Genomic DNA, 27,468 nt, shown 5'->3' with positions numbered 1-27,468 from the left:
TCGCAACACTCCGTGTAAGAAATTGGGACTCCGTAACGATTCTCGTCATGTCACTGAACGTTCGCGAGTTCGCCGAACCAACGTAGTATCCTGAGATGTTCCCCTCGCCTGCCTTCGTCTCTCCCCACCCTCCCCCGCGTGTGTATGTGTATGTATTTTGCCCTCGCTCTCTCGCCTTTTCGACCTGTCCGCACTTTATCCGTCTCTCTTTTTCGGACACTATCAAATTTCTTCGTGCGCGAACGGACGTGATTCCGAGAGTGTGTGCGCTTCTCCTGTGCGACCCGATACCACCACGCTGGAGAAAATCTGGATTTTTTGGTTGAACCGACGATAAACGCGTATCTCGATATATTTTGTTATTGATAGCACTCCGCCTGTTCCATGCGAAATCTGCTTTCGTCTGCTTGCATTCGTGAGCAAGCTCATTGGTTATGTCGGCATATTGATGAAGAGAGAGAGAGAGAGAGAAAGAGAAAAGACTTTGTTAAGAACTAAAGTCAGCCGAATTTCTTTAGATTGAATGTTTGCCCAACGTTTTGGAAATGGCGCCTAAAGGCTATGTATATATGTGTATATATATATATACATATACATACACACACATATATATATAATACTTCACAATGTGATTGCTGTAGGCTTTGTACAGATCCAATAAAAGAAACCTTAAATTTACTCTCTAAGAATCTACCAATACATACATCTTTCTTTATTCATTTATACATCTGTTTCTATTCATGTACATGCAAACCAATTCTTATCGCAAAACTGTTTTAACAATGTGGTAATAATGCCACAATGTACACCTTCACAATATATTTGCTATTAAGATTAAGATTCTAGAGACTAAATGGTTGTTACTTAAATAAAAAAGAATCTTAGATTAGTATTTACTTGAACAATATTTATCTAGAGTATATTTCGGTTGCGATAAGTAAGGGAAATTGTATCAAAAATCTAATCAGCATAGTGCAGTCTTTGCAACTCGCCTTGTATAAATGGCGTAATTTTTTCAGTTGTTTTCATTTTTAGGAAGAACCAGCAACCCTGTCTATGTTAAATGATAATGAGTTACGCGCCCTGCTGGATGAAGCTATAACATACAAGCGTCCGAAAGATCGGGAAGGAAAATCCAGTCTTTTTAAAGTACGTACAGGTTTCGAAATTATGCGTTGAATGTAAAAATTGTTGATACGTTAAGAGTAAGAATATATAGAATGACGTGTGCTTTGTAGGAACTTTTGCAAGAGGCAGAAGCGGATGAGACTGAAGAAGGCCGTAGAGTGATATCTAATTCACGCTGTCTTCCGGGCTCAAATCGCAGAAGACATAAACGAGAATCTGTATCCGAACGTTTGACACATGGCGGATCGTTGCAAAATTTAGCCCAGCCTTTAGCCTCGGAATTCGACAGTAGTTTTGCTTATCTGACATCTAGCTCTTGTCATACTTACGGAAGCAGTAGGAGAAAGAACAAAAAGTATACAGGACCTAGTGTCTCCGCTAGACAGAGGGAAGGTGGCTCGTTACCATCGAATGTAAATGCATCGCATAATCTTGCTTCTTTGGCTAATTTAGATCTAATATTCGATAAGAAGGTAAATATGAACCTTTGTTTTGTTAGTGTAGGTAATACATTTATATAGAATGTATTTGAAAGATGTGTATATTTTATGATCGTGATATTGTAATAATGAAAATTTAAACATAAGCAAAATATATGAAATTTCTTATCTTTTTGTAAAGAAGAGTTTCTGCGAGGAAAGATCGGCTTATGACTGGACTAATAAGGAAAAATCCAAGTCCTTAGACAAACCATCGTCATATACCAATATAAAGAAGGACGAAAAGGAGAAAGACAAGAAAGAACTGAAAAAAGACGCTAATAGTTCCGTCGAGGCTGAGCCCGAAACACGAGAGAAACGGGTCAACAAAGGAAAATACGGAACAAATGAGATGCTGGAGTCAGATAATCCACCTCCGGAATATAAATCGGATTACATGGTTATCGACCTGGGCGACGTTGAGGTATCATTTGTGTTAATTGATACTTCTCTTCAATCTTTAGTCTTTTAGAAGCGCAATGATTCTTATATTTGTTATTATTTGTTATCATATTTTCCCCAATCAATCCCTTGTAATAAGAATGAGTCATATATGGGATGAGGGTCGAGATTGAACCCGGAACCTGCCGGCTACATGCCAATCGCTTTTACACACGTCGCTTTTACACACGTCATCCGTACACATCTGTATAAATGTATACATTACATATATTGGGTGGGAATAAAAATCGATGATGACGAAATCATAACTAATTGAAAATAATCCATACAGAGCATCGCAGAGATACTCCACATATCTCTGTGTACATTAATATATAAATCTATGTATAAATATCTAAACATTTTTGAAGTTTACTTAAAAAAACATTACGAACTTTTATTCCGATCCAATACGTATGTGCATATATATATATATTTAACGCCAAATAGCCTATTAGGAATTTTTATAGCAAAGACTCTTAGTGGTTTTTTCAAGGCTAATTGATACACGAAGAATGTTTTTATTATCTTTTCAAATTAATTGATACACGAGAGACTTTTTGTTAACATACATTTTATTATAAATCTTATTACATCTTATAGTATAATCTTGGTATTATATAAATATTGATTATATAATTATTTTTCGAATCTAAACCATATCTTACAGATTATGCGATAAAAATTACCAAGTATTACCGATTGCAAAGTGTTATAAAGTCAAATTTTTAAAATAGAAAATTTTATTGCGTTTTACAAAATTTACGTATTTTTTTGATAAAATTTTTTGTTACTTTTTATTTTTTATATTTGTACATAGAAATTTTTAATAAATAAAAGTATATCGAGGAATAAATATTTGCTTGTGAAAAAATATTTTAAAAGTTACACATAGGTCATTCGTTAGTCATTTTTGTTTGTTTATTCACTGTCCGATTAACATTTCATATCTCTATACTGATAGATACTTCTTTGTAACCTTTTTTTTTTAGAGGAAATCTCTTTTTCTCTTGAATAAAAAAGCTCTTTCGGGATTTAGAAGATTTTAAATGGCATGAAAATGACACATGATGCACATGTACGGTATTGTAAGATTGATGAATAAGAGAAAATGTTTTAAAATAATTTAAAGTGCCGATAAAAATTGTAAAGATGATAATAATTGTTGTACAATTATTATCATCTTTGAGTTAATTTTAAGAGAAAATTCTTTTCATACTACACACATATACATTTGACTAATGCGCGCGCGCGCGCGCGCACACACACACACACACACACACACACACACACACACATGGTGCAAACTTCTTAAAATGTTTTTCAATACTGCATTTTAATGAAAGATTATTTTCTATTTTTAAATTACAAAATATTTTAATGGAGGGCAAATGACATTTAAGGATATTGTTTTTTTATGTACTGCAGGTAGGGGCGATCAGTGAAAGAAATGTAGGGTCTACGGCGAGTGGGATTCAGAGGCCTCGCTCATTAGACACTGAAAATGACGAAGGGACCGAATTGAAAATTATTGAGCCGCGCAAACCGATTCAATATATTACACGGGCAACTTTCGATATAACCCAAACACCTGTGGATACCAGTATAGAATTTCCCATACGCGATCACAAACAAGAGAAATCAAAAATGTCTGTTAATGGTACGGATGTAACGGGGGCATTGTTTCAACCGCACAACAACGTAAAATGCAGTGGGGCTTCAAATGGTTCTAGCGCGGGCCAGAGCAAAATTGTACCTGGTATACCCAGCGTTATGATGCCGACATCTTGGCAAACGCAGAATATAACAATGGGTAAGAATAACACTTTAATACATATATAATACAATGCTTGAAATTTAATCTCTTAAAAAATTTATTAAAGATATTAGAATGTATATTCAAGTCTTAAAATTAATAGTTATTACAAAGTGAAATATATGTCACTTGTACGTAGAAGGTCCCAGGTATACAACGCAGCACATCACGATGAAGGATCCATCCGTCTCAGGAGAGAAAAAGTCGTTGGATGAAAACGGAAACGCTGTACAGACTTATAACGGTGAACGGAAGAAGCCCAGAAGAAAACACACTCAGGAACACAATGTCAAGGTTTACAACGCCGAAAATGTTGAGGGCCATCGTAACGAGGATATCGACAGTCTAATTAACTTCATTGAAAATAAAGAATCCAAGAGCAAAAAGGGAAAGACCGGTAATCCCGTTAGAGTAAAAACTAGTACTGGTACAAAACCGAGAACCAGAGAGAAGGATACGAAGAGAGAACAGTTGCCCTCCAAGTTAAAGAAGTCTAATTCCTTGGAAGAGATCTCGAAGACGAAATTAGAGGATCTTACGACGGAGAAGAGCGTCAGTTCCAGTGGTGCCAGCAGCGTGTCCAGTCAACACGGTATGATTATAGACATATTTTAAACTTTTAAATTTATTTATATGTTTCTTTTTTTTAATAATACTGTTCATATTAGGCGTAAATATAGCATTGCGACGTCCAAAGCAAAGAAGTATCGGAGATGCGACAGTTGATAGTCGAGGCGACAGACGATCTTGGGGAACAGAGGAAGGTCAATCGATATATTGCAACGACACGGGAGAAGATTACATGAGTCGTCGTAATTCCAACAAAAAAATTAATCCAGAGCCGGAACATGAGACGGAGTTTCTGGTAGTTACTAAGAAGAAAAAGAGTAAGAAGCAGAGAAGAAGCTCCAGCGGCGGTAGGGCGCAAAACCTGACGACATCGGGATCGTATCTCCAGAATTCCAGAGGATTTGCTAACGATTACAGGACACCTCTTTCTCCCGAACTCCGAAGAAAATCGGCTAGCAGTATGCCTCCGAGGTAATTAAATGAATAATTGCATATATGTGACAAATAATTTGACTTTTAATTCGAAAATTTTAATGCTCAAATATATTTGTAATTCCTTGCAGCGACAAATCTGCAGATAGTAGCGATTTGGATTCAGTTCATTCGTTGCCAGTTACGTCGAATACCTCGAAACACAATTTGTCCAAAGTCGCGACATCGTCGGGTGGCACTCCACAAGCGAGTTACGCGGATATAGCGCGCATGGCTACTATTAACATGACGCATAATCTGACCATGTCCGCCATGTTGAATACGTCGTCATGGCCCAGTGTTCCGCCTAAGACTCTTTCGGAACCGGATAAAGTGCCTCAAGATTATTATCCGAGTTTAGACGAGTTACAACATCCGGAGAGGAAAGCGAGACAGCAACAGACTCCATCGAACAATGCAGCAGCGAGTTTGACTCTGGCTTTCGAGAAGCCACTTTCGCCGACTCTGAAAATGAAAAATTCGTCGGATAGAAAGAAAGCTGAAGCTCAGGAAGAGGCCATCAATAAGAACATTCAAGTGTTTAAATATGTGCAAGATATCGAGAAGATGCACGAAAGCCTAACGCAAACGACGGAACAGAAAGAACAAAAACATGGGTCTTCTAGTAATTACAGTTCGAATTCAAACGAGACTACCGCGACGAATGTCGTAACGCCAAGATACAATAATAATAGTACAACGATGAATTATAATCCAGTCGATACCGATAATCCTAACTGCATCATCAACAATAAAGATTCTGTTACGTTTCCACGAGTTCCTCGCACTCGTAGGAGTTACGTACACAGTAATCAAAATGTACAAACTCAGGGATCACACGAAGAACAACACGTTAAAAAGCCTGTAACGTCTTACCACGAGGAAATGGTGAAAAAGTCGCATAATGCCGAGACTTCGCAGTCCGAAAGTAGAACTAATCCAACGATTGCGTCGCACGACAGCACGGACACGCAAAAGTTAAAAACTGCGAAACTTATACAAGATTTGCAGAGCGTCGAGCCCGAATCTGGGAGTAACAAGACGCTCAGCAGCGATTCGAGAACAGCGAGGGTCGTGAAGGAGTATCAGAACACAGCAATGAAACACGATGCGGTGAAAGTGGGGGTCTGTCAGCCGCAAAACTCGAAACAAGATAATCAACAGCGCGACGATGCTGAAAATAGGAAAGCAAAGTCACAGAATGCGCAGCCCGATAAAGACCAGTCGCAGAAACCGTCCGCGGAGACAAAGAGTTCGGCTCCTAGACCGGCGGTAATCTTACTGGACGAGACCTCCTCGGACATCGCGAAGAACAACAATCTACCGATCGAGCTCACGTTCGGCTTCGAAATAAACGAGCAGCTGTTGCTATCGGAGGATAATGGCAACGAAGAGACTCCGACGATCGTGGCAAACCCCGCTTTTCCACCGGCTGTACCACCACTCGTTAATAAACCACCGCCCAGCAGTTTCGAGAGAAATCTGCCATTGTTCACTGAGAAACCTGTGAGGTTCGATAAATTCTCGTCAAATTACCACATACCACAGCCAAACGCTCATCCCGTGACGCCTGTACATCCAGTCATGGTGCAACCCTTACCATACATGAACTATCCCGCTGCCAGATTCGCGCCACCCACGTATCTCGCGCCACCCACGTATCTGCCACCACCGCCTCCGCCGCCGCCTGGAATCGTAGAGAAATTTCACCCACCTAAGGAAGATTTCTCTATGCTCTACGTAGCGCCCGAGGAAGAGCTGAATGTGCAGACGTATAACCACGATAAGATTGTGTCGTTTGTTGGCTTGGGTAAGAACCTTAATGTTTTCTTATTATCTTCAAAGAAACATAATCTAGATGACGCCTTAACGTTGCAATTTTTTTATATGGAAAAACGTGAAAGAAGATAGATAATTTAATGTTTTTATTCTTGTAAAAATTACTGTAGTAAAAAAAGTACTATTTTTTTTTATTTAACATTCACAAAGTTAGATCTCTCTCTTTCTCTCTTTTTTCTATTCTAGATTTATATATTTCTTCTTTGTACTTATTCTGCTCTTGTTTCTTTTGTCAATAGCATGGGATGCTGTCATGAGAGAAATGCCAGTGACAACCGGTCGCATACAGTTCTATAGCGGTCAGTGAAGTGAGAAAGTTTTTGACGTGCCGAACGAAATAGGCAATGACAGTAACTTTTGTACTGGTAAATCACTTCCATTGCAAATAGTTAGTTCGATGAGTCTCGGATCAGCAATGATACGCGAGACCAAGTACTTGTACGTGTTGCGTGCATCGTTGCTTCTCTCGAGACGTGAAGTTCGTTCAAAGAGGATCACTTGTCTTACTTGTTCGAGTCAAACGCTGAGTCAATGCGTGATTGGTGGAGTCGAGTGGTGCAAAGTGTGCCTCAAGAGATAATAATAGCAATGTACATATAATCAGTTAACAAAACCGAAGAATCGGAGAAAAAGGATAAAGTGTATATTCCAGCAATGTACATTGTACTTGCGTAAATTTCCAACGATGGTGACAGTGTTGCAGAACTTCAGTATTGACAATTAGGAATGTTTGAACAGAAAATATCTCTTAAAAAAGAGAAAGAAAGAGATGTATTCTGTTTCTTTGAATAAAAGGAACTTGCAGCGTACGAGTCACGCGTGTACATACGTCAGATGTCTATAAATTTTTGAAGATTGTCTTGATTTATAATGGGTGTACAACTTTAAAAAATGATAAAAAGAATACGCTACAAAAAGATTTGTAATAGCCAGGTCTACTATGAAGCAAGTCTGGATGAAAGAACTTCGTGCATCAACAGTGGTATTTCCTGGTACCTTTGGAGTTGCCAATCTTTAGGCGAGTCAATGGGAAAATGTTGAAGAAGCCTGCAACTCTAATCACATCGAATCGAGAAATCTATGAGAAGTATATTGTAGAAACATCTGTAAGTAGTTTCGAACTCATGAACTGGGACGATATTAAATCGACATCGGAAGATTTATGAATCAGCGGGTTATGATCGGTGAGTTTAAATATGACGAAGATCAAGATATATACAGATATATTGTACTTTAGTCGATTAATGCAAATTAAAATGTGCGGACTGTAAATCAGAGAGATGTAAATGCGCGGTTGTGTAATATATTGAGATAGTGTGGTTGACTTAGAACTCAGAGTGGCTATTTCTTCCAGTCGTGGAGCATTCGATAGCTTAAAATAATAGAAAAAAAGGTCACTAACTGAGTTTCGAAAAATGTCAAAGTAAGCTCAAAGTCTGGTCAAATGTCTGTGAAGATAGAATGCCGAGTGTGTCGGGAAACATTAAATTTTTACACAGACTTGCTTATTTAATAAAAGTAACTGATAATTATTCATAATGATAATTATAAGAAGATGCTTGTGATCAGTAAAAATACAACGGTATGAGTGCGTGTGTATGTGTCCGTAATTCGTGTAGCCTGTGTCGGGTGATTGGAGAGTGAGATTGCTGTTCGATTGCATTGGGGAGGGGGAGGGGGGGAGGAGGCGTTGCCCCGGGAATACACGAAGATAATCCGTGTGCATCGTATTAATGTAATATCGTTTGCTCATTAAATGTAACTCAACTTTCACAGAGCTCTACACGCGAGGTATGTTCCCAGTTCCTAAAGCTTTCGTTTCGTCGAATGTATCTTACCAACGAATGACAGTCCGTTGATTTCCGAAACGCGCGCGGGGACTCTCTTACATTTTCCTTCCTTTTTCGAGGCATTGATTTACAGGCGTAATTATAAAACGTAAACGCATTACCAATTTCGATAAGGTAGGTGAAAGCATACGTGCTGTGTAATATAGTGTATGTATATACAAAAGTATATATACGGGTGGGTCTTTTAAATTAACTGGAGGTAAAAAGAAAAGATAAATAAGCCGTATCTTATAAATTCGTATGCCTGTAAATGCCTAAAAAGAAAAAAAACTGAGCCTAAGAGAAATAAATAACGCATGTAACTACTGCTGCTTTAACTACTGTAATTGTACGGTTTTTAAATATAAGTCTATGAATTCTGTAACCTCAGGGTAACACTGTAAATCCGCGGCATTATGCTCTAGATATAAAACTAAATGGATTAGGTATTAATCCTTTTGCGTTTTTTAAAGCTTATTTTTACTTAAAGTTACATTTTTCAAATTGTTTCGCGATGCCGTTTCTTATTGCCTGTCGGGGCACGAAAGCACATTCTAATATTCATAATGATTCAATTCTTACCGTTGTTCTCGCATTGCGGAACATGTCATTCTATTCATGAGAGTAAAATCTTCGTACAGCAGTCTCATACATCTACATGGAGAACAGAATGAATGGGGTGCGCGAATCATAGAAACTTATCGCCTTCATAGGTAATGATAAAACAAAAAAAAAAAATTATCATATAGATAAGTTTCATATGGAAACATGAAAGAGAGAGTGTGTACTGTATGTAGTATTATAACGCGAGTTAATTATGATTAATGAATTAGGATTGGTAAAAAAAAGTTTGTTATATATCGTTCTTTCTTTGCGAAAATATCAAAATTGTGTAAAAACGAAAAAAAAGATAGCCGTGCTCCGTTGATAATTTTCATTTTTGTCCAGTATATAGGAAGATAGTTCCAGCTGGAAGTACAGCTTTCGAGATAAGCGAGAAAATTCGAGATATTTAATTGTACGACGCAAGCGTTTATCGCGCATATCGGAGAGTAACTCGGAAAAAAGAGGAACAACCCGTATAGCCGCAGCTAAAATATTTGTCACGAACCTGACGAAGTGTATCTCAAAAGTGACTCTCCCCCTCCTCTCCTTTTTTAACAACTTCGCAGAAGAGACCCGCTTTTGACGTTTTTACGCTGACGTCCACGCCTTTAGCTATTTTCTTCTCCTTTTTTTTTCCAATCACATTTTTACATTCAGTTGCCAATGTCGACGAGTTACATTCCAAACGTGTAATCGCGGGAACCGCCTTTCGACGCTCCTTCGACCGAAAGTCGAAACTTTCTTTTAATCTCCCCTTGTGCTTCTCCCAGATTCTTTTCTTCTCCAAGTGGAATTGCTCCAATGGAGAATGTGCTGGACTGCACGATTTATTTTATTTATTTTATCCCTCTTTTTTTTTTATTTTACACACTTATGTGTACACACACACGTGCGCGCACCTCTCTCGACACGCTGCACGCTCGCGAACGATCTCGCGATACACCGACTATTACTTTGACTGAATCGCCTAAGCACAGCTCGCGTTGCCTCTCACGCGGACGGTAGCCTCTTTTTCCGAGCTACTTTGACTCCACACACGCGAAGAAAAACTACAATTCAAAAACGTAAAAAAAAAGAAAAGAAACAGAGTCAGGTGCTCCACTCGCCTTAAATGCAACTGAATGCAGTCTCAGCCTGTGCCATGTTGACCGGTTCAAATGGCTAAGTGATAAGAGTTCGCGAAGACTAGTGCAAATGTACTTGTGGAGGACTAAGCGAGGAAAGAAAGAAGATAGGACCATTTAAACAGTGTACATAGCGAGTGTGGGGCGGCGGCTACGCCAATCCCTCCCCGTGTCACACACACATGTAGAATATACATAATAATTACTTAACATTTCTTTTTTTTTTTCTTTATTCGATGGACACGAACACACGTACACGTGGGAAAGCGCGGACATTCGTTGCCAGACCGGCCGGGACCGACTTTTGTCTCTTCGATCTCTGCATCGCGCGATCAGGATCAGGCGGTTAACGACGAGTAGACGCAACTCGAGAGAGAAACAATGAGACGACGACGAGGGAGGAAAGAAAGAGAAGGACGAGCGAACACGTAACAAAGAGAAAAAAGAAAATATAAAAAAAAGGGAAAGAAATGCTAAGTTACACACAAACACCTGTACGCTCCCCTTGGTTCCCTGCCTACCCCCCTTACTGTTTTCGTTTATAAGCGTTTATGAGAAAAAATAAATATATGTTTATTTTCTTTCATATGTCGAGCTGCATTCATTACAGAGGAAACTGTTTTAACGCGTGTTTCCTGCTCTGAAAACGCCGTCGGAAGTGTCTCACTCGAATCCGCACAGTGTCCCTTTAATCTTTCCAGATGCTTCCCCTTTTGTTGGTATCAGCTGTCGTTAATCGCTCGCTCGCTCGCGTGCGCGCGTGCAAGACGAAAATGCGAGATCCATCCGGATCTTCCGATGTTCGCTGCACCCGGCAGTCGGATTGTCGCGACTACCTCGGGAGATAGTTACGCGCAGCTGGCTGCTTCACCGGAACGGAGAACGCAGAACGAGGAGCAAAAGTACCTTCCCGACGGTCTCGAGAGAGAGAGAAAAAAAAAATCGAATAGCGACGACCTCGACGCTAGTCCCGCGCCGCTATACAATTTGTTACTCGATGAAACGATTCTCCTCTCGTATTGTACATACGACGCTGTATGATATAACACTGTATGATTATTACCAACGCTACGGCAGAATTATTCAATTAAGATTACAATTAATGCCGCTATTATTAGTGAGATAATAAATGAGAGAACGAGTGAGTGTGAGCGTGAGAGGCTGCGTGTATCGAACTGCGAGCTAATCTTGCGTGTGCGTGAAAGGCTGTGCTGTCCAGCTGTAAAAAAAAAAACCTTAACAATGTGAGCGTGTGTTTGTTGCCAAAGTTCCCCCTTTCGCGAGCGTGAGGTGTACGGTGATATCTGATTGTTGGGTTGTATCGCATTGCCGGAGCTTCTTCGTCCCGGGGTGGCAGATCAAAAGCCAACGTTCGTCGCCTTCTCCGGAAAACAGAAGCGGTGCTGGACTTTCCTCTTCTCTTCTCAGAGCTGAAGCTACACGAAGAGAGAAGAAAATCCCGTCTTCGTCTGCTTAATTCTGACGCTACGATGATGATTTCGCAACTTCTTTTTCCCGGAACCGAGAGTTCTCAGAGATTCCGTGTATAAATCTGTCTTGACAGATCACCCAGGAGTACGACTCTCCGTCGAGCGTTATTGCAGAGATATCCGGAGAAAGGCGACTTTCTTCCGAGGCTTCTTTCTGTAAGAAGATTAACGTTCCATTAGGATGTTAATATTAAGACGTCGAAGTCGTCCGACCCGCGTCGACCCAAACAAGACAGCGTAATATCGCCTGCGCGCTATATTTTTCCGTTGAACGACGACAGATTATTAAAGTACCACCGTACGAGAGGGAAAATTGTAACGTCGAGAGAAAGTGAAAAAAATACCGAGAGACAGGGTGCGGCAGAAAAAAAATCCAGAGGGGTCGTTACGAAGAAAACGAAGAGATATATCACGATTTATTCTCAGGTGATGTATTCACACACACGGCAATACGTGTGGCTTATTATTTTGTTACTAACTTGTCGGATGTAACGTCGAAGCTATCATGGACCACGGATGCGAAGGGTCGTTCGGAATCGTTGCCATGGAATATGAAAGAATATGCTGAAGTATGTATGAATGAGAGTGGCAGTGAGAGAGAGAGAGAGAGTGAGAGGGGAAGAGGGAGAACGAAGGAGCGAATAAACGTTCGCTACTTCTGCGAGAGAGAGAGAGAATTCCGACCCTCCCTGGATGTGTATTCAGAGAGAGGAAAGCGTGTAGTGTCCGCCATTTGGCCTTTATGCTGTCTTACTTGCGATTTCGTACAAGCTTTGCGTGCAATACTGTGATAAAAGAAAAAAGAATGAGTCGTTCTCTATTTCTCTTCGTCCTTTCTCCTTTTTGAAGCGCATGCACATACAATGTGAGAGATCGGCGCACGTATATATAAAATATATATATATATGTCGGGATATGGTCGCCTGTTTTCAACCCAGTCCCTTAAAGCGAGTCGCAAACGTCCGTTTAATTTCGCGTAATTTGTTTCCGGTACACACGCAAACTTTTCGAATTTTCTTTGATGTAAACTCGACGATCGATCCATCGTGGCCTATCTTATTTTTTCCGTAGCGATTGCTCTCGCAATCTTCATCACAAAATAATTAGTTTAAGATTATATTGGATTAGACGCTGTTAATTTTCGACAGTCCGTGTCGGATAATCACATAATTTGTACGGACATCCGGGCGCATTAGCTTCGGTACTGCCATCGCATTGACACATTTGTTCCTAATTGTTGCATCGCAAATTAATATAAGTTTATATTATTGTTTGTTATATATAGATATATGAGTGATGTTAGTTATTAAAGCGTATCCTGAGATGAGTACAATCTCAGGCTTCATAAACAGAGAACGATACTTATTGTCTCTTTGATATTTTACATAAACTTTCGAAATGAGTATAACCGATAATAATAATTCCGCGGCAATCGCGGCAACGACAAAGAAATTTTCGGCAGGCGATTTCGCGGTCATTAGCGCGTTTAAGGGGAGGCGATTCGAAACAGGCGGTTCTCCTGAGAGGATATATATGAAAATATGTCCATTCTATGCGCTTCGCGCGATTATTTTCCGAAGCTAAGCGATAGATCGCTAGTTTGGCGTGTTATTTTGCATCCGCAGAGGCTACGACCTGTGAATAAATGGTTTTTGTTGAAACGATTAATTGTCGGAGTGTGTGAAAATCCTGACGTCTGCATCTCGATATACCATAATGTAAATAATAACGATATTGCCGAAAAGAAATACCTGCTCTTCTCCATCTGTTGCACCACTTTTTTGGAGAGACTCTTCGTTTTAGGCTAATCACAAGAACGTGACACATTCGCGGTTAAATGTAAGTATACGAGTACAATCAAATGGATTACGTTAACAGATATTCCTTTTCACATATTCTTTTTTTTTTCAAAGACACCAGCAAACGGCATTTATATTTCATGTAGATTTATTTTAAAAAATGGCAGAGCTTTAAAAGTACCATTTACCATGCGAAATTATTTTAAAATCTTACTACTAACAGGTACATAATATAATATACATATATACGCACATTACATTACAGTACACGTTTACAACCGTTGTATTAACTTTCAGTAGCTTTCTGTCCCAAGTCCGCGATTGATTACATTGACAATTGTTAGGAAAACTATTGACCGTGCTACGTACGTACGTAATCAGTTTAAAAAACGAGCAATATTTAAAAAGTATTTTTGAGTCTGTTTTTCCAGCTGCGCTTTTCATCCTTTAATCGTAAATGTATTCATCTTTAGATAAAAAATGATAGGAAAGTGCAGCTGAAAATTACAGATCTAGTAGTCATAGTATTTGTCAAGTATGACAAAATAGAGATCACTATTCCATACATTGTTCCTTTTGCATATTATATCTCCTCTGCATCTCCTCCTCCATCGCTTGTTGTTGTTCTCTATTCTGCGTCATCTGTTCCATTAGCTCATGATTATAAGTGGAATGCAACATTAGAGCCAATGCGCCGGCACGTGTCGCCATGTTTGACCGGATCTGCCTCTCCTGCTCCACGAGCTCGTCGATTTTCAGCCACTGCCTCACTCTCTCCATATCAATCTCCGCTCGCCGCAGCTTTTCCCACATGTAGTGCTTTACGCAGCTCTTCTTAGGCGCGCGACAAAATTCGCCCGTGACGTCGAACACGTTCGTGACTAATGGGCAACCGCACACCTCGGTGTCACCGATCTTTGGATCCTTACAGTGTTCAGGACATAGAACGCGCAGCCTCTTGCAGTAAGTTCTGTTCCCTGGATTGTAGAAGTCGCAGAACATTACCTGGCCCTCAATGCGCGTCTTGAAGATCGACCCAAAGGACGCTTGCGATTCGTACTGTAAAACATATGTTGAATAAGTATAAATTTTCATATCAAAGAAAAATTCGTTCTATAGAATAAATCGACTTATTAACTTAATGAGACCGGAAGAAATAATAAAATGCACATATACACGCAATATTTTAAGTTTACATAACTATTTTCATATTAAAAATTGGTAAATCTGAAAGGCTTTTTTAACGCCAAATTGAATTAAATTTTATTTCTTTGTTCAAATTCATATCGATAAAATTTTACTCGAATCAAATTGTTGAAACATAATTTTTAATTAACAACAATTATTGTTGAATAGAATTTTAATATAAATAATAAAAAGATTTCTATGTAAGAAAAATAACATTAATTATATGTAATATAAAGTCATTTTAAATACGATTTTATAAAATTGTTATGTGATTCTTATTCAAACATCTTAGAAATTAGAATTTTTTTAATTTCAAATTCGAATCATAAAGATTGATAATGCCAATATATATAATTTTAAATAAAACATTTTGCTTATTGTACCTTATTGAAACATTTTTCCATATGTTTAACAGCGGTTCTCGAGTGAATTTCATGGCCGCATGTGATGCAATACATGCTGCTCTCTGTGTCATCGTTGTCGTCCACCTCGGCTTGCGGATCGATGGACGCATGCTTCGCGCGTTCAACAATACGATCCAACTCGACATGTCTCTTCTCCAGTTCCTGCAGTATCCTATGGACATCGCTCTGTTGCTTTCTCACAGTTTCCAGGGCGCATCTATTATTCTGCTCCGCAATACATGGGGTCAACCCCCATTCTTGTATCCGCTGTGGGAGCACCTGAAAGATTCTTCTCGCCGCCAGATTCAAACCGCACTCATCGGAGCAGTACTTGCTACCAGGTCGCGACTGCTTCGCGCAGAACGGTCCATAGCAATGGCGTGGTAGCTCCAGGTACTCGTTCCTCTCGTTACTGGAATCCCTCTTCCGCCTCTTGGTCAATTTCGTTCCCTTATTGAGATTTTTGGAAGGTTTCAATGGATCACCTAGTATACGACAGGTTCGTTGGATACATCTGAGCTTCAGTCGTACTGAAGGTCCAAATTTTTTCAAATGCCTGCACATACAAAATACAAGTTAATTATTGCTATAAGCAAGACTTTGTACAAATGGATGATTTTGTTGATCATTTCTTCACATGTTACCTGCAAGCGTCGCACTTTCCACAATTTTCTGTACGTAGGCATCCCGTACACTCTCCACAACGCTTGGACGATTTCTTTTCCACGCTAGGGCCCCATGGTGCGTCATATTCATATCGATGTCCTTTCTCCTTCTCCTTATACTTCCTATGCTTTCTGTCATCTTGGTCAGACTTACGTGGCTTGTATCGCGTTACCAATGTCGGATCTTCCTCTCTACAGCGCTGCATACAATAAATAATCACATTGAGTTACCTTTCATTATTACTGTGATAGAAAAAATTGTTCAAAAACCTCACTCACAACACAAAAGAATTGTTTTATATGCTTTGCATCCTTTTCCGTTATGTTTATGCAATCACCATGGTACCACTCCTCGCACGCATCGCATCCTCTGAAAAATACAAGAGTGCTTAATCTTGTCGCAAAGAGGCAAAGTTTAGACAAGCAATTATTGATATCTTAGTAAGTTTACTCACATCATAAAACGAGAACTGTCGGAGCTTCTACAGATGCAATAGGCTTGACCGTCTTGTTTCAATAACGTTGCAATCTTGCTCTTTCTCTCCGGCAGCATAAACTGCTTTGCTATTTCTTCTTTCTGTAAATATATGTTAAGATCAGGCAAAGTATTTTTTACAATAAAGAGGTTAGACGATATCTCAGTTGTTATAATCCGTGAAAGATTTACATAAAATTAATGAAATTATTGTAATTTGTCTATATGGCAATGCTTAAGTTCACAAAACTGGCAAAAATTATATTTTGTTTAACATATAGCCACATATACAACTTTTTAAATTCTCACCGACAAACTGTGCTGCCTTTTATCAGCCATGATTGAGGTGAATACGGAGTAACGCGAGAAAAGTTAATGCTTCTATCGATTTTACAATATTTGCATTACACTATTTACATGCGTTTCGCTCATAATTGCGTATAACAAATTATCTCAAGTCTTTTCATGATCGTATTGAAAAACAGGCGATTAACCTCGTCGCCATGTTGATTGGCACTATCGGTAATAATACGGCTCGATTGGTAATGTAGATTTTTAATCCTTTAAGGGATTTAATATTAATTATTTTTATTTCATAACTACGAAATTTAAAGATTATTTCCATAAAAAATGAAAATAAATTGCTTATAATAAAATTTAAATATTGATAAAATTTATTGCTCAAGTTATGTAGAATTTGCACTATAAAATATATATAAAGTAATATAAAAGAGATGGTATGTTTTAATAGTTTACAAGTTTTTAGATTATTCAAAACAATATAGAACATCAAATTTTTTATTTTATTAGTTAATTAAGATATGAAGTAATAACAAAAAAATGTTGTTTTTTATGTGGGAATGTATTTCTTTATAAATTTTTTCTTTTACATAAATTTTTAACTTAGGAAAAAAGTTAATAAAGTTTACATGTTTCAAAAATTAACTAGTTAAAGTTAAAAATTAAATCATTTCAAATTAACTAAATTAAAAGTTAACTTTTTAACTTTACTGTTTAAATTTTATAAATTACTACTACTCAACCCTGTTAAAGTATCTTAAAACAAAAATGTTATTATTTTTTAAAATTAGTACTTAAAATAAAAAAAAATAAAATTACCAGTGTTAAAAGTGATTGTCACGTACTTGCAATATCTTATATTTATTAGAAACTATACAACAACAATTATTATATATATCACAGGAATATATCCTAAAGTACAACGTACGCGAGACACAGAGGTCCGCGTAGAATTCCATTCTTGTAACAAAGACACAGCGCGAATCAAAAATACTTTGAGAGTCTCCGTAACAGATTTCCAGAAATTAGATTCCTCGGAGCGTCCTTCCTGGCGCGTTAGTCTTAGAAAAATTCTCCTATGATCGACATTCGTTGTAGGAATGGTTGAGCTTGACAGGATAGGATCTGATAGTTCTGTCTCGCTGTGACGTTGGTCGGATAGAGATTGCCGCGTCTGATGTTCTCCAGCATTATCTGCGGCTCGAATCTCGCCTTGGCGGGACTCGGAGTAGCATTTCGTTGCGCGCCGGCCTCCGTCGCTCTGAGCCTGGCGTTGGTGGAGTATTGTTCGTTCGACAGTATCGGAGACTCGAAACCATCGGGACCGTCGCTATCGTCGGCCTTATAGATCGTCGACGAGGGCGCGAGCACCTGCGTCGTCGGCAAACGAACGCTCGAGCTCGCGCTTCTATTCGACTTCTCCGCTTCCTCGACCTTCGCGTTTTCCTCATGCTCGACGGAATCCGTCGGCGGACTCATCGACGAACTGTTCGTCGACGAAGAGGCACTCTCATTGAAAGCATCCTTCTTTTCGCTCGCAGAGTGCCTGATCTCGGACAGCTTCACTATCGTGATTGGCAGCATATCTGAATTCTTGTTAGCGGTATCTTTCTCGTGGTGAGGCTCGTTCGTCGACGTGTCATCCATCAATGGGTCCTGCGTCGGGAGGAATCTCTTCAGGATCGGCCTCTTGTCCGGAAAGATTTCCTGCGCCGGATGGCAACAATAAAGAGCGCCGGGATCGATCGGATGGGCCTCGGTGTTGAAGATATATCCACCGGCGTCCACCACGCACTGACCCCACTGAGTGTTGATTATCTCACCCTCGGAGCCAGTGTTGTGAATAAAGTTGTCAATGTCGAAGAGAAGGTACAGGTACTTAGTGGTCTCCGCGAGGAAGAAGGATTCCATTCGGTCCGCCTTGCGATGGTCCCGGACGTCATTGATGGTCGCGTAGCCGCATGTAGTCTTCGCGCTGTGCTGCAGGCTCCTCAGAATGTCTACTCCTACCTGGATCAGATACGGATCCCTGGTCGCCCTGTAAAGATACATGACAGACTCTATGAGCTCGGGCCTCAGTGGATAGCCCTCCCTGTTGGTCCCCGCCTCGGCCTGCGGTATATTATAGAATTCCGGGGTGAATCCAAACTGCTTCCATACGCGATGGTAATTGTGCAAGGACTTCATCGCATCCCCGATCTCGCCAAAGAGGCTCAACACGCCAGGCCAGTACGCGTCTAGGGACTGAAAGACTGGCAGAGTCACTTGACCCTTGGTCATGGAGACCCACAGATGCCAATCCTCTCGACGAATGTACTTCTCTATAGCCCGCCTATGCTCTTGGAATATCGAGGCCAGCAGGGGATCCTGAAACAACAGCGTACCCTTCGCCAGGTACTCGAAGTAGGAATCCACTCCGGCGCCAATACCAGAATCCTGAGCGGTCCAATGGCCAGTTAGGACATCTATATGATTGCCAACTAGGCCGATGTTGGATTTGTAGTAGTGCAGCGCTTTTATGGCGTTCATAGCCACTTCCTCGTACAGTGGATCACCGGTCAGCCTGGAGAGGGTGCCGAATTCCAACAGGAAGGTGCCAATGCCAGCGGTGCACGTGATGCTGGTTTCACCTTCCGGCACGCCGTACTTGAGATTGACTGTGCCATACGGCATCCCCGTGGGCGTATCGAACGCGGCGATCAGCCTCTTGGCCATGTCCTCGGCAAGGCGCAGTAACGGGCCGTTGCATGGCCAGCCGGGCTCGAGTTTAACGCCGGCTTTGCGCGACAACAGGTGGGCGCTCAACAGCCCACCGACCACCCGTATGTTCGTCTCAAACACCGACACGTTGATGTTGGCTTCGAAGTTCACCCGCATGCTGATCAGCTCGGCGACGCGCCGGAACTCTGAGAAGTTGCCCATGACCGCGAGCGTGTCCAGGGCGTCAATCAGGGTCAGGGAGAAGCTGCCCCAGGTGTCAAAGCCGTCGCAGCTCAGGGAACGCAGCTCGTCGTACGGATAGGCGTGCATCAGGTAGCCGGAGTAGGCGTAATCGAACATGGACCGTACCTCCTCCCGCAGATCGATCAGCTCTGGCCTCCCGTACTCCCGGAATCCGCTGACCAAGATTAGGAAGCCGAAGAGCGAGCTCGCTCTGAAGAGGATCATCTCTCGCTCTCACTCTCTCACTCTCGCTTGACCGTCACCGACTCCGTGGCCGTTTATCCGTCATCACTGTGCATCGTCACCTCTCCCTCGACGTTACGCGGTGTTGCGACTGACTCTCCGAGATGAAGCTCGAGCGCCCCGCGCTCGCCACGTAGTCAAAACAATCCCGCCGCCGCTTGCCGTAAACATTGCGTTGTTCCGCGCGACGTCACCCTAACCTATACGTCAGCCGCCGCGCCGCGAGCACCTTGTCCGTTCGTCTCGTCCGCTCGTCCCGCGGAATAGTGGACACGCGCGCGCGCGCGTGCGAGATCGCGGGTCATGCAAATTGGATTTTCCTATCCCGTAATCCCGTAATTCGATTGCAGGACGCGCGAAAGCAGAACGAACTGTCGGCCACTGTGCGCGACACTCGAGACCGAGTCGGAGCCTCCGGCTGATCCCGACGCGACATAACCAAAACGACCTACTGAAACATTAATGACAGTATGTTAGTTTGTTGCAAAGACAGTAAAAATGATATAATACGAGAATAGAAAAGAGACAGTCCTGATGTAAAGGTGTGTGAAATAATTCTATGGCTTGGAAGCATTCTTTATAAAGAAAAACGTGTGAGTACTTGGGATCAGGAAGTTTGGGTATACACTGTAGATGTTTACGAAAACATGGAGTTAGAATCACTACTGCAGAACTACGTTCGAGTAAAAAAATGTATGTATATTTTTCTTTCAAAAATACGGTTATATACTGAATAAAAAATACAAACACTATTTCACGCTTGTTTGCCTCACTAAACATGCTGTTGCAGAACATGCTGTTGCAGCGAAGAACATTCCAGAAGAGGTTGAGAAAAAGGAAGATGAATACTTTCAGAAGATGTATCAGCAGTGGAAGGGTGCAAAGGCTAAGGAGGATTCCACTTACAAAGTCATACCAAAATTTTATTTCAAAGTATGACTATTCATGTCTTGTGCATTTGAACCTCAATGATCTATTGAAATGTTTTCTGTTATATATCATAATACTGTGTTTCAGTTGCCGAAGGAAGACGAGATTCTACCACAGAAATTACGCGAGGAAACACGTGCCTTATTCCTGCAAAGACGCTCTCGACAATTGCTCGATAACAACGAGCTCAAGGCATTGTGGGTTTTGTTGGACAAACATCACAGTCCGCCTCTGTCGGGAGACGAGCAGTTGATCAATTATGAGGACTTTAAGAAAGTGGGCAAGTTGGCAGGGACAAAATGTAGTCCGTACTTTACTGCTGTTGTTTTTGCCAAACTGCAGCAAGGAGATCCACATGGCAGAATTAGCATTATGGCATTGTTTAATTATGTCATGCGAAAAGTTTGGTTGCATCAAACGAGAATTGGACTTTCTTTGTATGACATCACTGGACAGGGTTACCTCAGAGAGTCAGATTTAGAGAATTACATCTTAGAACTGATACCGACGCTGCCTCAACTCGAGGGCCTGGAAAAGTCCTTCCATTCATTTTACGTGTGCACAGCTGTCAGGAAATTCTTGTTCTTCTTAGACCCGCTTCGAACCGGCAGAGTTCGCATTCAGGATATTTTAGCGTGTAGTTTTCTGGATGATCTTCTCGAATTGCGAGACGAGGATTTACCCAAAGATTTGCAGGAGGCCAATTGGTTTTCTGCACCGTCTGCTCTCAAAGTATATGGCATGTACCTTAATCTCGATAAGGATCATAATGGAATGTTGAACAAAGAGGAACTCGCTGGGTAATAAATCGCAAAACTTTATCATGTATAATATTATATTAATGTGCAAAATATTAAAGACAATTGTTTTTTGTTAATAGATATGGCACTGGTACTTTAACCAATGTCTTTCTCGAAAGAGTATTTCAAGAATGCTTAACCTATGAGGGCGAAATCGACTATAAGACATATTTAGATTTCGTTTTGGCATTAGAGAATCGACATGAACCTCAAAGTCTTCATTACCTATTTAGAATTATTGATATTAACAATCGCGGTTATTTAGACTCTTTTTGTCTCAATTATTTCTTCAGGGTATGTACCGTATATCCCTCTTATTTTCTCTGTAAATTTTTTAACAGCTTCTAAATCAAGAAATATTACTTTGTAGGCCATACAAGAACAGATGACGATGCATGGTCAGGAACCTGTTAATTTTGAGGATGTTAAAGATGAAATATTTGATATGGTGAAGCCAGCAGATCCGTGTAAAATTACGCTGCAGGATTTATTGTCTTGGTAAGATCTCTTTAACATAATTATGAAGATATAAAGATGTGCTATATGAACTGAAACATTCTGATTTTAAAAGCGGGCAAGGCGACACGATGGTCAGTATACTGATTGAATTCCATGGCTTTTGGGCGTACGAAAATCGCGAAGCCATGGCGGCTGATACCGGCGATGAATCATCCCATGTATGACGAAGCACTTCCCATCCCAGAATACGAGATAAACGTCCCATCGGGACAGATAGTGTACGACTGAACGTTTAACACTTAATGTGTTTAATATTATTGACGTTGTGATGCCTTTTATAGTAATAGAATTTTTATAAATTTATTAGTGCCAGAATTGGCAATCACCATCGCATATGTATAACTTTAGAATTAATATATTCTATATACTTATATTTCTTACAATATGTCTCAATTAATTTCACTATCATAAGTACCATTATTTCAGCAAGTGATAATATATAATAATGATGCAAATTGTATGCCATTCGAAAAATACGAAAGTAAACTATATTTTTTTACTTTTTTTATATATACATATAATAATAAAAAGATTTAAAATATATAATGAATTTTTTTATACATAAAATATTTTATGTAATATGTCGTGAAATAAATTATATCTTTTAAATGTGTTACTCAAACATATCACCTAAATATATATTTTTTTTCTTGTAAAATATAAAGTGTTATGCTAAATATTGCATCATAATTATATATTTTTCATATTTAAAAATCTTTCCTTCTTGTACTGTTTTTTTCGTCTTTAGAGCTATCTAAAATTTTTAAGAAAATTTATTTCAGCAAGTGATAATTATGACGCAAATTGTATGCCCTTCAAAAAATGCGAAAGTAAACTATATTTTTTTTACTTTTTTTTTATATAATAATAAAAATAAGATTTAAAATATTTAATAAATTTTTTTATACATAAAATATTTTATAAATAAAATATTTAATGTAGCTTTTCATACATGAAAGAGACACTAGTCGACTGCATTGATCACATGTGGTTTTATTTTGAATTGCAACTACAGTTTCACTTCTTATCATGTGAATTCCCAGATTTGTTCAACGTTATTTATTATCATGTCCGGATTATTTTTATGAAACATAAAGTATCCCTGAATCTGTGCCGGGCTGACATTTTTCTTAAAAGATATAACGCTTTTCGCGAATTCTGCTGCAACCACACCAGGATCATTGTCCAGTTCCTTGTAAAATCTTAGAAACATGTGCTCGACCTGACTCGCACTGCACCATCCTGAGAGAATTGAAATATTTATTATATTTATTATTTGAATTATTTATTTTCTTCGATAACATTTCCAGTTTCTCATTTTTCCATACGTACCAATGTATTCTTTGACATCAACTCTACCCGGTCTAACAAGCGCGGGATCTAATCTGTCCAAATAATTGGTTGTCATAAATAATATTCTGGCTTCTATAAACGCAACGCCATCCAGACAGTTTAATAAACCGCTGAACGTTACTCTGTTGAGACTATCATATGCTGCTTTAACTGAAGGCAAAGTCACAATGATTGATGAGTAATTTATTCGTTTGTCATATGGTTTTTATGTGATCGGTCTTCCTCTGCTCAAAACTGGTCTCCACAGAGAAATGCTGCGTTTTTCGCGCGGTCTTATATGTGATCCATTGCAGCAGTTACTGATAACCATTATCCTGGCACCTCCAAAGTGATCATACAATGTCACCTAATAAAGAAATAAAAAAAAAATGTTAAATTATAAATAAACGAGTGACTCTGATAAAAATTTTTATCGTAATTTGTATACAAATTGAAACATTTTTTAAAAATACATCTTTTCTTACAATTTTTCATACACGTGAAATATTCTGAGATTTCCCATAATTTTTAGAAAATACTTTTAACTTTTTTAGATTTTATAACATTTCATCATAAATTATATAACAAAAAATCTTAGAAATCTTAAGATATTTCATAATTAACATATATGAAAAATTATGAGAAAAGAATTTTTGGAATATAAAGTGTTTTAATTTATATAAAAAAATTTTTAAGTTATAAAGTTATACAAAAAATCTGAAAAATTCTCAACAAATTACATAAAATATTCTGAGAAAAATTATCACCAGGAAAAGCTTATTGTACAAAACAGGTGTAAGGTTTAGCATTGTACCTGAATAATACAATTCCAATCTGAATGCCATTCCTCAACAGAGAAGTTCCGGCTCCAATGCCAAATCGACCAAAGCCAGCATCAAAGTAAGAATTATTAGATAGAGCTTGGACATATTTAGTAAGCATCATGATGCAAATCAACGTTGCAGAATTAGCACACAAACAGTAACATACATTTAACATATATTACAGATGAATTAGTAGTATTTAACTATCTTTCTCCATTGAGAATTTATTCACTGTCATCATTGGATCCTCTAATAACAGAGAATTATGTGAATACAAAGTAATACTTTGACTTAAAACTGAGCAACAATTATGAATCTTCCCAGCATCTATCAGTGAGGCAAAAATACTGTCAATACATACAATTTTTATCAGTAAACTTACTTATGTAAAATAATTTTATTATCCTCTGTGCTTTTTCTTTTATACAAACAACAAAATCGCATTATTTTGTTTCCCCTTTTTTAACACTTTTATAAGCCAAATAACAGATTTCACCACTGAACAGGTGTACAACAAATGATACGTTGAAATGGTTTGGTTGTTCGTTCTCAAATCTGATATCGTTTGCACTCTGATGTTGGCATTATGTCTTTTTTATAAGAATTTCAAATATATGCTCGGAACAGATTTTTTTGTTTTTAATTTGTGTCTCACTTGGGACACGCGTCGTCAACGCTTGGGACAGACTGCGAGCGGAGATTAGAGGCTTGTTTTCCATTTCTACACTAGACTGCACTGGAACGTTCTTTCTTACTTTCGCTAACTTTCAAACATATATCTATTTCATTTTAAGTGTACGCTAAGTCAAAGAGTTCAGGAACAGAAAACAAACGATAGGTTCGTACATGCACACAGCACGTGTCGCGCACTTTTAGTTCGGTTATCGGCCAAGAGATGGTTATTACCTTAATGATTATTTAAAATTTAGAGCTTTATTTAAGTTAAAAGAAATTATATTACATTAAAATTGTAATATTTTTGTGAAAAATTTAATAATCTGCATTTTAATTTTATAATTAAATTTAACTTTATTGATTTTGGAGAAATAAAATTGATGATACTAGTGCTCTTCATTTCTCGCAAGCACTTGTGTTCTGTGTTGTTCATATATAAGCCGAAATCACGCACTAGGCTTTCGGATCCCTGTAGGATCACAGTATAGTAATATACTGTGGTTGGGGGTCCGGATAGCCGATACTGGTGAGGAAGACGTTTTCATCTGGGTCGCCTTGTGTGCCGTTGCTGCGTTTGGAGATACACACCGAGAGTACGTCGAGGGGTCTTTGGCAGGGATTCTTTGAAGCACTTCGATGTATATTCCCAAAATGCAGCTCTTGTCCATCTGGCCATTAATAAAGCTCCCTTAGTTCCTTAAGAAACACTGACTGTGAAATTAATCCCGTGTTGTATATACCGTTTCGAATTAAGAACTAACAATTAGCTAAATTCCTATTTAGGGATTGGCTAAACATATCCATCCATCATCTCCATTCATCTCCATTTATCTATAAAGCCAATTGGAATCAGCAACCACAAACTGATCTCAAAATTAATTAAGCTTTATTCGTGGATTGGTGGCTCCATGGGAGACAATCCACTAACCAGCTAACATCTAAAAACCTAACACTGCCAATATAAATAGTCAGTAAAAAGACTGAGGAAAGCTGGTTTACTATGCTGATCTTTCACCATCTTTGATTGATTCCCGTTATCCTTCACATACAAATATACATCATGACTAAACCAGGGGGTCTATGATGTATACTTATATGTGCCAATTACTTCACCTCTCTGGCCATTAGTTACAATAGAACTAAACATAGTAAACGGTTTCCATTCATTAAGAAATAGTTAATAATTGTACATATTTGTTAGATCTAAATTAAGTTAATAGGGGGCTACAAGGCAGTTCAGATAAAACGTCGAGATTGATATCTCACTCAATCAGTGACTGATAGCTATCATTTTGCAAAAATTGAGTCTTTTTTTTAAACATTAGTTATGATAAATGGATAAAATTGTAATAAATTTAAGAAATAAATCGAACCCTCATTGTCCTCAAATCTTTCTCTATACTCCCAAACGTAAGTCGACACTTATCTTTCGTTGTCCAAGTCGTCTCCGTAGTATCAAACCGGCATTCCTTTGTTGAGTATTCGTAATGGTAATCTTTTTACATGGAGAAGTTGTCAGCATCTCGCATAACCCCCAACTTGGAGGATCGGGGACTCTTCTGTAGGGGTTTCCATACCTTAGCCGAGGAGTGCCAGTTTTAGGGCGCTGGCAACTCGCCCTTTGCCCTCTTCTGTTTGCGTTACCCAGGGAGCACCACGAGGAGGTAGAAGTAGGACTTGCTAGGAAAGTGCTTAATGCGTCGTGCATGCCACACGTGCCTTTCAGAGTTTTTATGTTATGCATCTCTCGGCAAGATGCACAACCTCTGAGACGCTCACTAGCCCTTTGCTCCCCAATATTCTAAGCTATTGCTTCTAAAAGATTACTTTTGATATCCCATAATACAAAAATCTAAAAATATATATCAATTAATAAAACACATGGATCTGATTTTTTTAATACACTGTGTGGGCCACGTCCGCCACGTCCGCCACGTCCGCCACGTCCGCCACGTCGCCACGTCGACCAACTTCGATTAATTTTAATCGGAATTAACAGTGTGACCAACAACAAGACTTGAATGGCTTTTGGTAATACTGCTGATTGTTCTTAACTTATATTTTTTTTATTTCTTAATTTTTTAAATTTAATTATTTTTTTACATTATACATATGGTATGAGTATTATTATAATTTAACAGAATGATAAATATAAGTATATAAATTGTTTCTACAAATTTTGGTTTCAGTTTTTGCATTATAGAACTTATGTACTATAATTACAAACTATATAACATACAAACGCAATGATATAAATTATTTTCTTAAAAAGAAACAACATACGAGAAAGTACAATTAAAACTTACTTATCAATTAGTTACACATAATAATTACTCATTATGTTAAATATAAAATAAAAATGTATATATTTGAAATAATATAATAACATAGCTACTTTGTAAAGATGTATGTGTGATTATAGAGAATTTTTTTATTGACAACTGATGCAATTTTTTATATGTACGTACTTTACGCAGGGAGAAGAATTTTATGTAATACTATTATTGCGTGCTAGACGATGTGGTACACATAAAATTGTAATTTGCCAATAATTAGGAACGTCCCGCAAATTGATTGT

The 27,468-nt window shown here is 38.8% G+C and overlaps 4 protein-coding genes and 1 pseudogene across 10 annotated transcripts in view; 2 read left to right on the top strand and 3 right to left on the bottom strand.

The window, feature by feature from the left end:
- The window catches only part of LOC105199027 (probable serine/threonine-protein kinase DDB_G0282963), a 28,863-nt gene extending 16,156 nt beyond the window's left edge, over window positions 1-12,707 (top strand). For 4 of the 6 annotated variants that reach the window (XM_026133106.2, XM_011165926.3, XM_039446090.1 and 1 more), the window contains 8 exons: window positions 1,036-1,149; window positions 1,239-1,601; window positions 1,750-2,031; window positions 3,477-3,861; window positions 4,004-4,456; window positions 4,533-4,905; window positions 4,998-6,715; window positions 6,984-12,707. In XM_026133106.2, the coding sequence (XP_025988891.2) occupies window positions 1,057-1,149; window positions 1,239-1,601; window positions 1,750-2,031; window positions 3,477-3,861; window positions 4,004-4,456; window positions 4,533-4,905; window positions 4,998-6,715; window positions 6,984-7,051 (3,735 nt within the window). In that variant the 5' untranslated portion in view covers window positions 1,036-1,056 and the 3' untranslated portion in view covers window positions 7,052-12,707. The remainder of the gene's footprint in view (window positions 1-1,035; window positions 1,150-1,238; window positions 1,602-1,749; window positions 2,032-3,476; window positions 3,862-4,003; window positions 4,457-4,532; window positions 4,906-4,997; window positions 6,716-6,983) is intronic. The other 2 variants (XM_039446091.1, XM_039446092.1) reach the window with 2 other exon arrangements.
- Window positions 12,189-16,869, bottom strand: LOC105199024 (CXXC-type zinc finger protein 1). The gene is made up of 6 exons (XM_011165923.3): window positions 16,634-16,869; window positions 16,305-16,426; window positions 16,129-16,219; window positions 15,829-16,049; window positions 15,164-15,740; window positions 12,189-14,651 (listed from the first exon to the last, which is right to left on the bottom strand). The coding sequence occupies exons 1-6, from the start codon at window positions 16,661-16,663 to the stop codon at window positions 14,148-14,150; spliced, it is 1,545 nt and encodes a 514-aa protein (XP_011164225.1). The 5' UTR covers window positions 16,664-16,869; the 3' UTR covers window positions 12,189-14,147.
- A 597-nt stretch (window positions 16,870-17,466) lies between these two features.
- Window positions 17,467-19,845, bottom strand: LOC105199023 (ER degradation-enhancing alpha-mannosidase-like protein 2). The gene has a single exon (XM_011165922.3). The coding sequence runs from the start codon at window positions 19,790-19,792 to the stop codon at window positions 17,687-17,689; it is 2,106 nt and encodes a 701-aa protein (XP_011164224.2). The 5' UTR covers window positions 19,793-19,845; the 3' UTR covers window positions 17,467-17,686.
- A 452-nt stretch (window positions 19,846-20,297) lies between these two features.
- On the top strand, window positions 20,298-22,442 carry LOC105199022 (serine/threonine-protein phosphatase 2A regulatory subunit B'' subunit gamma). 2 transcript variants are annotated; one of them, XM_011165921.3, is made up of 6 exons: window positions 20,298-20,503; window positions 20,616-20,743; window positions 20,828-21,540; window positions 21,621-21,834; window positions 21,911-22,038; window positions 22,112-22,442. In XM_011165921.3, the coding sequence occupies exons 1-6, from the start codon at window positions 20,458-20,460 to the stop codon at window positions 22,221-22,223; spliced, it is 1,341 nt and encodes a 446-aa protein (XP_011164223.1). In that variant the 5' UTR covers window positions 20,298-20,457; the 3' UTR covers window positions 22,224-22,442. The 2 variants fall into 2 exon arrangements, with proteins under 2 accessions (XP_011164223.1, XP_025988892.1); XM_026133107.2 differs by having other exon boundaries at window positions 20,362-20,503; window positions 20,621-20,743.
- A 590-nt stretch (window positions 22,443-23,032) lies between these two features.
- On the bottom strand, window positions 23,033-26,706 carry LOC105199021 (annotated as a pseudogene).
- Window positions 26,707-27,468: the final 762 nt, after the last annotated feature.

The sequence above is a fragment of the Solenopsis invicta genome, chromosome 2, assembly GCF_016802725.1.
Source record: "Solenopsis invicta isolate M01_SB chromosome 2, UNIL_Sinv_3.0, whole genome shotgun sequence".
NCBI lineage: Eukaryota > Metazoa > Arthropoda > Insecta > Hymenoptera > Formicidae > Solenopsis > Solenopsis invicta.
Note: the sequence above shows the minus strand (reverse complement) of the source record. Positions and strands in the feature narration are given on the sequence as shown.